Source organism: Lithobates pipiens, unplaced genomic scaffold (genome assembly GCF_037356315.1).
Source record: "Lithobates pipiens isolate NorthernLeopardFrog02 unplaced genomic scaffold, aLitPip1_a1.2 Scaffold_18, whole genome shotgun sequence".
Taxonomy (NCBI): domain Eukaryota; kingdom Metazoa; phylum Chordata; class Amphibia; order Anura; family Ranidae; genus Lithobates; species Lithobates pipiens.
The window spans coordinates 465,415,888-465,428,610 of NW_027507758.1; the positions used below are offsets into that span (position 1 = coordinate 465,415,888).

Genomic DNA, 12,723 nt, shown 5'->3' on the forward strand with positions numbered 1-12,723 from the left:
CTGAAAGCTAGCGAGAAGGGAGAAGATCCCCACTAGCTGTCAGATCAGGAAGTTGGAGGGGGGGAGTGGTGCTGGGGCCGGTCCATTCCTAACATGTAACATGTAACATGTTACACCCTGAATATGAGCGTAAAATTCAGTGGCGGCTCAAACATTTTGGAGGGCACAAACAAACTGAAAACATTTTGAAAAAAGAAACATCAAACGCAGCCACTGTGCCCATCAAATGCTGCCAGTGTACCCATCAAATGCTGCCAGTGTGCCCAACTGCCCATCATTTGCTGCCAGTGTGCCCATCAAACACTGCTAGTGTGCCCAACTGCTTTATATGCTGCCAGTGTGCCCATTATATGCTGCCAGTGTGTCCAACTGCCCATCATATGCTGCCAGTGTGCCCATCAAATGCTGCCAGTGTGCCCAACTACCCATCAAATGCTGCCAGTGTGCCCATCAAATGGCATCGTGCCAATTAAATGCTGCCAGTGTGCCCCTGCCCGCTCGCCTTCTGCTCGGAAATTACCCTGAGTCTGTGGGGCAGCGGGTGATGTCAACGAGCGGGGTCCTTCATGCATCTCCTGCCTCCTGATAGGCGTCCAATAGCGGCGCCTGCCGTTTCAGCCAATCAGGTGACTGGTAACAGACCTGAGCACCTGATTGGCGGAGAGGCAGTTCAGTGTTAGGAAAGCAAATAGTCATTCACTTTTCTCACACAGAGTGGACTGCGAGCGGCAAGAAATGGCGTTCACAGTTCACCTATTTTGCAGCCTTACTTACCAGATCCGCTCGGGCCATGCATTCCACGGAACTTCTGACGTCACTTCCGATTTCCCTGTGGCACAGGGAAACCGGAAGTAACGTCTTAACTTGAAGAACAAAGCACCCGTAAAGTCCAATTTCACCAATCCCCGTCACAGCTTCCAGCAGAGGGGGTCGCATCCTGTGAATCCTTCTTATGGCCGGTGTCCTGACCAGCAGGAATCTCCTGGCATGTGTGCAGAGTCCAAAGCGAGGCTTGGAGAGCAACTGGTGGATTACAGTGAAGCGCGCTAGGGGGATGCCTGTAGTGTAGTGCACGCTCCTTTCTCAAGCTTTGTTCCAGTGCTTTCCTGTAATCCACCAGCTGCTCTCCAAGCCTTGCTTTGGACTTCCCTGTAATCCACCAGTTGCTCTCCGAAAGCTCGATTTGGTTCCGATGACGTATCCAGGTGACCTCGCCCCCTCTGACGCCACGGGAAAGACATGGGAAAGTCCCCATGGCGTCAGAGGGGTCGGGGTCCCCCGGGTACATCACAGGGTGGCCCTGCCCTAAAAAAAATTAATAAAAAAAAAGGGCATTTAAAAAAAAATAGAAAAAATATTTCCTTTAAGTGCAGTGCGTTCGGGCGCCAGACAAAGTGCACTATGGGCAGCGACCACGCCAATGCAATCGCGAGATTTCAGACGAGGCGCTTAATTTTCAGGACTTTTACCTGCTTTGTTTTGCATGCCATTGCGCCGAACAACAATCCTGTGCCTGAGTAATGAACCTAAATGTGAGTGTTTGTTTTTAATGCACTTTGTCTATTAAAACTATACAGTCTTAAATAAGAGGCCGAAGTGCAAAATATCGCAAAGGCAACTGATTGTCATAAAGAAATTATAATAATTAATAGGGGAGGGGAGGAAAGACCCCCCCCCCCCCCCCCCAAGAACACCCCTGCTTCTTCAAGATATATAGATGTTATTTCAAAGAAATAGAAAAATATCAATAATTATCATGTGAATACATAAAGTGCAACTTGCAAAAAATAAATAATTAATATTATATTTTATTTATTTATCAACACCCTAGTGTCTGGTGTTACAAAATGGTACATAAATTAATATATGCCTAAAAAAGTTCCCAAAAATCAGTGTACCAATTAATAAATTAATTAATTAATTAATTCAAAGTGTAAAGATGTATGTATATTAATTTATGTATTTATTGATTAATTGGTACACAGTTTTTTGGGAACTTTTTTAGGCATATATTAATTTCTGTACCATTTTGTAACACCAGACACTAGGGTGTATGTATGTGTGTGTGTGTGTGTGTGTGTGTGTGTGTGTGTGTATATATATATATATATATATATATATATATATATATATATATATATATATATATATATATATATATATATATAATTTTTGCACTTCGCACTTTATGTATTCACATGATAATTGATAATTTATCCATTTCTTTGAAATCATGTCTGTATATATTGAAGAAGCAGGGGTGTTCTTGGGGGGGGGGGTCTTTCCTTTCCCTCCCCCCCCCCTATTAATGATTATTACAATTTCTTTATGACAATCAGTTGTCTTTTCGATATCTTGCACTTAGCACTTTAAGTTTCTTATGCCGCATATGCTTTTATCATTTTTTTATGTGAATAAACTGTATACATCTTTTGATCAAAACATCAGATCACCTTCCATCTTTTCTCCTTCACCTAACAATTCCTACAGGTGTCCCAACTTTTGTGGTTTACTTATAATCTCTCTGTCTGTACAAAGGTAGTGTTAAAACAGACTTTGTTACTTCAGCCTCTTAAGCAACATTTGGAATTTCTAGTAATGCAGGAAGTAGTATACTGCTTTCAAAATGGCGAGAAAAAGGCAATTAACAAAAAGCAGATAGACCCATGATGGCGAACCTTGGCACCCCAGATGTTTTGGAACTACATTTCCCATGATGCTCTGGCACTCTGCAGAGTAGTTTGAGCATCATGGGAAATGTAGTTCCAAAACATCTGGGGTGCCAAGGTTCGCCATCACTGTGATAGACCATTATAACCATTACAGTTTCCCACACCATCAAAAGAAACTTGGACACTGGAGGAAACTCTGACAGGAGGAGGTCTAGTAGACCCAAAACCACAACAGACTGCGTCAGCAGCTTGGGTGACAGACGGCTCATATGTTAACCTCTTCACGCACAGCTTAACGCCGATTTGAAGTAAGCAAGTCTCAATTTCAACTGTGAAGAGAAGACTTCCAGCTGCAGGTTTGATAGGTCAAGTGGCTGTAAGAAAGCCATTTTCTTGTCTGGGCCATGAAGCACTGGCAGTGGACTACTGAAGACTAGAAGAGGGTCTTACAGACTGATGAATAAAAATTTTAGATCTTCTGTTTGTCATCCTGGGTTTTTAATCTGCCATTGAGTAGGTGAAAGGATGATTCCTCGGTGTGTGTCTAGCTGTTAAACATGGGAGAGGAAGCATGATGGTGGGGCGTTTATGCTGGATCCAGAGTCGGCCTCTTGCCGAGTTAGTGGCACCCTGAACCAAAACTCCTACCACAGCATTTTGCAGCACCATGCAATACCCTCTGGAATACACCTAGTTGGTCAAGGGTTAATCCTACAGCAAGATAACAACCCAAAGCAATTTAGATGAAAAGAACAAGATGGTAGGCTTCAATAAATCTTGAAATGGACAGCACAGTCTTCAGACTTAAACGCCATCAAGCTGGTTTGGGATTAACTGGACAGAAGTGTGAAAGCAAAGCAACCTACAAGTGCAACACATTTGGGAGAACTCCTGCAACAGCGTTGGGAAGAACTTTTCAAACAATATTTGATTTTTGTTGAAGAAAGAAGGCCACAAATGTTTTTAATAGTGCATAATTGAGAAAGGTAAACCCTCCTCCCGTTCTCCATTTTCACTGCTACATGTTGGGTTGACATATGCTGTAGGTTTTCCAATGGTGGAAGGAGCTTTAGGCCTCATTAACCATAGTGTACCAATCTGTCTGCCTGTGTGAAATGCCATATTCACCTACATGAGATGCACAGGGATTCCCTGCAGGCCCGTGCAAGCAGCTAGTTTAAATCAATGACAGACAGTTGGCTGTATGGATCTCCATGCATATTCCAGAGTGGACATCCGTACAGCACCAATGCATGGATTAGGATGCAGACAGACTGCGTTCTGATCTGTGCATCAAGAAGATTTCCCCTCTATTACTGATCTGGAGACAAAATTTGGGAATTACTTTTACTTTCAGTTGCAGGGATAATGGTAAACAGGACAATTAGAGGGTGAATCTCCCTAATAGGGGCACAGACCTCAATAAAAACCTGTTTTAATCCCTCTCCGTGCTATACAAAACTAAGAAAAAATCTTGCCTTTAGTTATACGTTAATGTGAAAAAAATTATATATCTTAATGTTCATTTTTTTTTTTTAATAATGTTTGGACTTGGACGATTGTAATACATTGAAATTGTAGTAAAGCATATTCAGTGGATTACTGCAATTTGATTTGTTTTTGCACTGTTTAGTGAATAAGCCTTTTTAATAAAACATATACAATTTTGGCAGTCATTATCAGTCATATTTTATTTATTATCATTAAAATCTAATTGGAAAAAAAATGTTAATTTGCAGAAAATTGACATTAATTCTCAGATGTTTTCTTTTACTAAAGTTCTGTGAAAGTTATATCTCTATGTGGGGGGTCATGGCCTATAGTCTATAGAACTTCCGCTTTTACTGAAAGTGTTTGTGCTAAACTTGAAACAGGAAATCAAGACTAGACAGAAGTGGGAGAGTGGCTTTGGTCTCAGTGTTTTAGGCTGTTTCTTATTATCAGCATAAATGTGTGTATCATATGAAACTCCTGTACTAAGACTGAACTCCTTTTGTACTATTTTGGCTTGTCGCGTGTCATTCACAAACAAAATGTAATGCTTTTTAAAATGTGCCTTTTCAATAAGCAAAAAAAGTTTAAAATGTATACTGTTGTAACCCATAGCAATCAGTTAGATTTCCGCTTACAAAATAATTTTTCCCAATAGGTTACTTCAGATTGGTTGTTGCAAGTTACTGCTTTGTGTTGTTTGCATTGAATAAGCGTAAAGGTATTTAAATAAGACTTTGAAGCCTCACAAAAAAAAGTGTAGTTAGATTCATATGTTCTTTTCTGTATTTAGGCCATGCACCGCACAACTTGAAACTGGTTTCTGTCCAGGTGATGATCCGTCACGGAGACAGGTATCCATTGTATGCGATTCCCAGAACCAAGAGACCTGATATTGACTGTGTGCTGGAGCCTGACAGGTACAGTCCATGTTCCTTGAGTAGTCCTTATACTCACTCATGTTTGTTTAATGTATTGCAATGTAATTTTGCAATAAAACCTGATCTTTACTTGAGACTCAAGACTCAAACTAACATACCCTTCACTCCAAAGCTTGCAGCTTATGATAGGGGAATGCGTGCATGATTGGTTGCATATTACTGTCTCTTCCTGCTTGAGTGCAATCCGAAATTGTATTCCAGTTTGGGGTAGATGGCAGCAGGTTGTATTATGCGAATCATGGCCTTTTATGTAACTCAGAACTACACTGGCAACATGCCTATACCTTGCATCCCCTGGCCTCTCTGCCATGTCTTCAACACCTGCCATTACTGTTAACTCCTTCCCCTAGCCGGATTTTCCATATTTTCAACTTTACCAAGAATGTAGTTATAACTTTGACACTATACCTGATCCATCACAAAAGGTGAGGCTTTGTTGGGTTGGAGTGCAAAACTTGAAACTTAATTGGTCAGATTACACCCCTAAAATGATGAGGCCGTTTGATCCAATCTGCCAGTGCCCAAGAAAGCTGAAATATTATTTGAGTGGTAACTGAAGCTTATTTGAAACTTCACATGTATTTATGCTGTTATTAACCACTTGAGACCCACGCTATAGCCGAATGACGGCTACAGCGCGGACCTCCTTTGCCAGGACTACGTCTATTGACGTCGTCCCGTGCACGAGCGGCCTGCGCCCCCCCTATGAGACTCGCCTGATCACCGATCTGAGCAAGGGGTCGATCCCGACCCCTTATCACGTGATCAGCTGTCAGCCAATGACAGCTGATCATGTGATACAACGGAGCCGGTAATCGGCTATTATTCATATACATCAGTCCCGATCATGGCCAGCCCTGCCAGTACCCACCTGCCCCCTGCCAGTGCCCACCTGCCCCCTGCCAGTGCCACCTCAATAAAAAATAAGTGCCCCCCATCAGTGCCACCCAGCAGTGCCCACAGTGCCACCCAGCAGTGCCCACAATCTGCCTCAACAAAGGTGCTGCACCCCAGTGCCACATATCCGTGCCCATCAGTGTCATCTACCAGTGCCCATCAGTGCCGCCCATCAGTTCCCAGCAGTGCCACCTATCAGAGCCACCTATCAGTGCCACCTATCAGTGCCCATCAGTCCCATCTATCAGTGGTACCTATCAGGGCCCCTTAGTGCCACCCATCCGTGCCATCTTATCTGTGCCCATCAGTGCCACCTTATCTGTGCCCATCGGTGCCGTCTTATCTGTGTCTATTAGTGCCGCCTTAACTATGCCTATCAGTGCCCACCAGTGCAGCCTATCAGTGCCCACCAATGCAACCTATCAGTGCCCACCAGTGCAGCCTATCAGTGCCGCCTCATCAGCGCACTTCAATGAAGGAGAAAAATGACCTGTTTGCAAAATTTTATAACAAACTATTAAACCAGATTTTTTTTTTGCATCTTTTTTTGTTTGTTTAGCAAAAAATAAAACTCCCAGCTGTAATTAAATACCACCAAAAGAAAGCTCTATTTGTGGGAAAAAATGATAAAAATGTATTTTGGGTACAGTGTTGTATGCCCGCGCAATTGTCATTCAAAGTGCATCAGCGCTGAAAGCTGAAAATTGGTCTGGGCATGAGGGGGGTTTAAGTGCCCAGTAAGCAAGTGGTTAATAACGCTTTCTTTTATGCAGAAGTCCATCTCATCCTAACTTGGCAGATTTTATCAATCATATGAAGAGAGGTTCAGAAGCACAAATGGATGGTATTTTGAGTAACCTGGCTCATTTTCCTAGCCATTCTACTTGTGAAATGGGAGAGCTAACCCAGACAGGTAAGCCTATTCTTTCGATATTCATATAGGAAAGAAAGTGTCCTTAAGGCTGGGTTCACACTGGAGTGGCAACGAGAACCGGATGTGATTCGCACCGCACTGCAGTGCAAATCACATCCGATCTCTGTGCGATGCGAGTTCAGCCATACAGATAGTATGGCTGAATTCACATCGCACCCGCCGCAAACTCGCACGGGACCCTTTTTTTGGTCCGCAGCAGAATCGGATCGCATGGGTGTTCACACCATGCGATCCGATTCCTGTCCGAGTTTGCAGATCGCACTGCGATATGCGAACTGATCTGGGGGTGTCATTACCATTTCACTGACACTCCCAGCAGTCCGCATAGGGCAGTGTGAACTGCTGGCGGGAGGCATGCGATGCGGGAAAACGCATCGCTTCAGTGTGAACCCAGCCTAAATGAGACATCAGACGAAGTAGCAAGTTAATTGTAGCTAGGAGAATTTTTTTTTAATGCTTTTCGAGTAATGGCTTGCTTTTGAAAAGTGTTTACCAGACTTCTTCAAATTATATTACCACTGGCTGTGGTCTATGTATCATTGGTGGTCAACAGGCATGATCCCTTCCTGTATTTCTACAGTTTGCTATAGGATGCAATATACTTGATGACAGCGGAACAGCAAATAGGCGGGGAGTTTGCTGCTACAACCTCTCTGCCTTTTTAAACCTAAAGGTACGAGCGGTTGTGCTATGTATGTAATCAATGATGCCAGAGAACAAGGCAATGCCCCTCTCCTGATTGGAAAATAATGTACTGCAATCAAAGGGCAGAGAATTGAGTAGAAGAGGGAGCATTTGTGAAATACTGACACAGTTGGGGCAGAATGTTCTGCACAGCGACTTAGAAGTGATAAAGGAGAACATAAAGCAGGAAAGCACAGGTCCTGAAGCCATAGACAGCAGAGTTTGTAAAGCCTGTTATTACACATAAGTATAGCAAGGCATCATAGAAACCTAGCAACAAGGTGTCAAATCAATGACAGGAGAGAGAAAAAAAATACAAAAGAATTTACCTATAGGTAATGATTTTAACAGGGTAAGAGGTGGGTGTAGGTACAAGTGCTCCACCAAATCTGAGACTTGTTTTAAAAGTGCTGTACAAGCCACAGAACTTGAGAGGCACTGCTTTGGAGGAATGTACTGTGTGCACGTTAAAGGCAGCAGAGTACAACTACAGTTAAAAGAACAAAAACCGCAATAAAGTTTAGTTAAAGCAAAACTTGACCCATTTTTTAACCGTTTCCCAAAACTGTTAAATTCAAGGCATGCCGTAAATGACAACTGTCACAGCTGCTTTTACTCTCAACCAAACTATTATGCCCCGTACACACAATCAGATTTACCAACAACAAATGTTGGCTAGCAGTTTGGAGCCAACATTCTTCGAACAAAAATCGGCGGTTTTGTTGTCGGAAAGTACGATCGTGTGTACGGGGCATTAAGCTATCAAATGACTGTTAATTTTAGGGCACCTGATGAGGATCAAACCCGATATCTATAAAGTCACAAATATATTACAAAATATTTAAGAGAATAATAGTAAGATCAAGTTACAAGCCGATAAAATTGTACAAAATCAACAAACAACAAAAGGATCTCCCTGTTTTTCCTCCCGCAACACCGCTTCTTAAAGGGGACATACCTGTATGCCCTTTTGCCTACCAGCGCCATTCTGCCGACGTACATCGGCGTTCGCTGGTCAACAAGTGGTTAAAGAATTTCTTCATCGGTTTAGGCCAATCTATATTATTCTACATATTTTGGGTAAAAAAAAAAAAAAAACGCAATCAGCATATATTGTTCGGTTTGCACAAATGTTATAATGTCTGCAAACTATGGGAAAAATTTATGGCATTGATATTCTTTTTTTTTTTTATTTTTTTTTTTATTTCTTACTAGTAATGGCGCTGATTTTTAGCGGTACTGCAACGTTGCGATGGACAGATCAGAGACTTTTGATACTTTTTTTGGGACCATTGGCATTTATACAGTGATCAGTGCTATAAAAAATGCACTGATTACTGTGTAAACGTCACTGGCAGGGAAGGGGTTAACACTAGGGGACGATCAAGGGGTTAATTATGTGTTCCAACTGTGGGGGGGGGAATAGGATTGACTAGGAGAGGAGACATAGCATTTTTCCTACTTAGTAGAAACAAACAATATGGCTCCTCTTCCCTGACAGCACAGGGGTCCCCCACCATGCAGCAGGTCCGCGCACGCCCTCTGGTGGCCGCTAAAGGAATGGACATACCTATATGGGATTTGGCCCAGGGGAGCCATTCTGCCGCAGTATATCTGCGTGAGTCGCTGGGAACCAGATAAGACACCTGTCCACAGAATCTTTCTTTCGGTTGATTATATGGTTGATTCACCCTATTTAACCACTTCCTGCCTGTCCCATAGCAAAATGACAGCCGGGCGGTGGTTCAATTATCCTGACTGGGCATCGTATGACTTCCAGCAGGGTAAGCCGCGATCGGTGGTGTGTCAGTCTGACACACCGCAACACCGATCTCGGTAAATAGCCTCTGACAGATGCTCTTTACCTCTTGATCAGCTGTGTCCAATCACGGCCGATCACAGTGTAAACAGGAAAAAACATTTATCGGCTTTTTCTCACTCAGGTCTGACAGATGCGAGTAGAGGAGAGCCGATTGATGGCTCTCCTGACAGGGAGGGTCTTTGCTGATTGTTTATCAGTGCAGCCCCCCCTGCGGATGCCTGCCTAAGACTACCAGGGATGCCACCAGGGCCACCACTGATGCCCACCAGGTATTCCAACCTGGATCACCAGGCATATGCCAATCAGTGCCCACCAGCAATGCCTGCCAGTGCCATCAGCGATGCCTATCAGTGCCATCTCATTGGTGCCACCTTATCAGTGCAGCCTCATTAGTGAAGGAGAAAACATATTTACAACATTTTATAACTGAGACAAATAAACTTTTTTTTTTCCCCCAAATTTAAGGTCTTTTTTTATTTGTTTAGCAACAAATACAAAATCTGCAGAGGTGATCAAATACCACCAAAAGAAAGCTATAGTTGTGAGAACAAAATTATAAAAATTTTGTTTGAGTACAGAGTAGCATGACCACACAATTGTCATTTAAAAAGTCACAGCGCTGTAAATTGGCTGGGGCAGAGAGGGGGGAAGCGCCCGGTATTGAAGTGGGTATACAATAGTTGCTCTAGCTCCTGAGAGAGTCTACAAAATGCAGGTGTAAAGGATAGGAGGGTTTAATTACAATTATACAGTGCCTTGAAAAAGTATTCATACCCATTGAAATTTTCCACATTTTGTCATGTTGCAGCTTTCAAGGGTTTTTACTAATTTACTTTCATTGCTACAGAACAACGGTGAGTTGGTAACCCATTAATTCTTCCCTAAAAAAGTCATTTTTGTATAACTCTGAAATGTACATTATTTTTCTGTTTTTGTTAACCTAAACTTTTTTTTCCCACCACTAGAAGTTTACCACTTAGGCTGCATTCATACCTGAGCGCAGCGTTTTCCAGCAGAAAATCGCGCAAATTTACCGCGATTTGCCACGATTTTGTGCAGGGCAAAAGGTCACCAATGTTAAAAGAAGAAAAACGCCCAAATCTGCTCAATTCGAGTGACAAAAAAGGGTCCGGAACTTGTTTGAGCTTCAGGCGTTCGCCTTCAGGCGACATGGAGTGGAGATGTGAACCATCTCCATTGAGAATAATAGATTTTTTCCCCTCTAGTGTTTTGTAGCTTCAGGCTTCAAGCTACAAAACACTCAGGTATGAATGGGGTCTTGCAGTGCTCATATCCCTTGAAATGTTCCACATTTTGTCATGTTACAACCAAAAACATAAATGTATTTTATTGACATTTTATGTGATAGACCAACACAAAGTGGCACATAATTGTGAGATGTAAGGAAAATTTTATAAATGTTTTTTTTTATTTCTTTATTTTTTTTATTCTCAATTGGCTTTAGGTCTGGACTGGGCCATTCTAACACATGAATATGCTTTAATCAAAACCATTCCATTGTAGCTCTGGCTGTATGTTTAGGGTTGTTGTCCTGCTGGAAGGTGAACCTCTGTCCCAGTCTCATGTTTTTTGCAGACTTTAACCGGTTCCCGACCGGCCGCTGCAGTTGCACTGCGGCAGGTTGGCTTCCCTGGGAGCCACCGTAACTGTAAGACGCTGTAGGAGGCATATGCTCATGCCCGCAGCGTGTGCTCGCAGCCAATGCGAGTACCCGGCAGGCACCTGCGATCGCTCATGACAGAGCGAGAACCGGGATCTGTCTTTCAGGGGAAAGGAGAGAGATCGGTGTTCATACTAAGTATGAACACCAATCTCTCTCCTCCCCTAGTCACTCCCATCCCCTCAACAGTTATAACACACACTAGGGAACACAGTTAACCCCTTTTTCACACCCTAGTGTTAACCCCTTCCCTGCCAGTGTCATTTATACAGTAATTGGTGCATTTTTATAGCACTGATCGCTGTATAATTGTCAATGGTCTTAAAAAATGTGTCAAAAGTGTCCAATTTTCCGCTGCAATATTGGAGTCCCAATAAAAATCGCAGATCACTGCCATTACTAGTAAAAAAAATAATAATAATAATAATAATAATAATAAAAATGCCATAAATCTATCCCATAGTTTGTAGACGCTATAATGTTAACCACTTCAGCCCCGGAAGATTTGGTTGCTCAATGACCAGGCCACTTTTTGCGATGCGGCACTGCGTCGCTTTAACTGACAATTACGTGGTCATGCAATGCTGTACCCAAACAAAATTGACATCCTTTTTTTCCCACAAATAGAGCTTTCTTTTGGTTATATTTGATCATCTCTGCGGTTTTTTATTTTTTTTTGCAGCAATTTTGAAAAAAAAAAACAATATTTTGTACTTTTCGCTATAATAAATATGCCCATTTTTTTTTTTTAAAGCTAATTTTTCCTTATACATATTTATGGTAATAAAAATCACTAGAAGCGTATATTGAGTGATTTGCGCAAAAGTTATAGTGTCTACAAAATAGGGGAAATATTTATGGCATTTTTATTATTATTATTATTTTTTTTTTTACTAGTAATGGCGGCGATCAGCAATTTTTATCAGGACTGCAACATTATGGCGGACAAATCAGACACTTTTGACAAATTTTTGGGACCATTGACAATTATACAGCGATCAGTGCTATAAAAATGCACTGATTACTGTGTAAATATCACTGGCAGGGAAGGGGTTAACACTAGAGGGCGATCAAGGGGTGAACTGTGTTCCTTAGTGTGTATTCTAACTGTAGGGGGATGGGAGTGACTGGAGTAAATGACAGATTGTGGTTCCTCTATAGTAGGAACTCACAATCTGCCTCTCCTCTCCTCACGGAACAGGGATTTGTGTGTTTACACACACACGTCCCTGTTCTGCCTCTTGTGCCCATGATCCCATGTGGCCAGCGGTCATCTCAATGGCCGGCTACGCACTTTGGCAACCCCGCAGGGGACCGATGTACAGCTATGACGGTTCGCAGGATCGTGCAGACCTGCCGCCGTATAATGACAGCGGCTGGTCAGCAAGCGGTTAGCAGGTTTTCACCTGGGATTGCCCTGTATTTGGCTCCATCCATCTTCCCATCAACTCTGACCAGCTTCCCTGTCCCTGCTGAAGAAGAGCATGCTCACAACATGATGCTGCCACTGCCATGTTTCGCCATGGTAATGGTGTGTTCAGGGTGATGTGCAGTGTTCGTTTTCCACCACACATAGCATTTGGCTTTTAGCCCAAAAAGTT

The 12,723-nt window shown here is 42.6% G+C and overlaps 1 protein-coding gene across 2 annotated transcripts in view; it reads left to right on the forward strand.

Moving 5' to 3' along the window:
* Positions 1–12,723, forward strand: part of PXYLP1 (2-phosphoxylose phosphatase 1) — a 158,234-nt gene that overhangs the window by 131,423 nt on the left and 14,088 nt on the right. For both annotated transcript variants that reach the window (XM_077488282.1, XM_077488283.1), the window contains 2 exons: positions 4,957–5,083; positions 6,775–6,914. In XM_077488282.1, the coding sequence (XP_077344408.1) occupies positions 4,957–5,083; positions 6,775–6,914 (267 nt within the window). The remainder of the gene's footprint in view (positions 1–4,956; positions 5,084–6,774; positions 6,915–12,723) is intronic.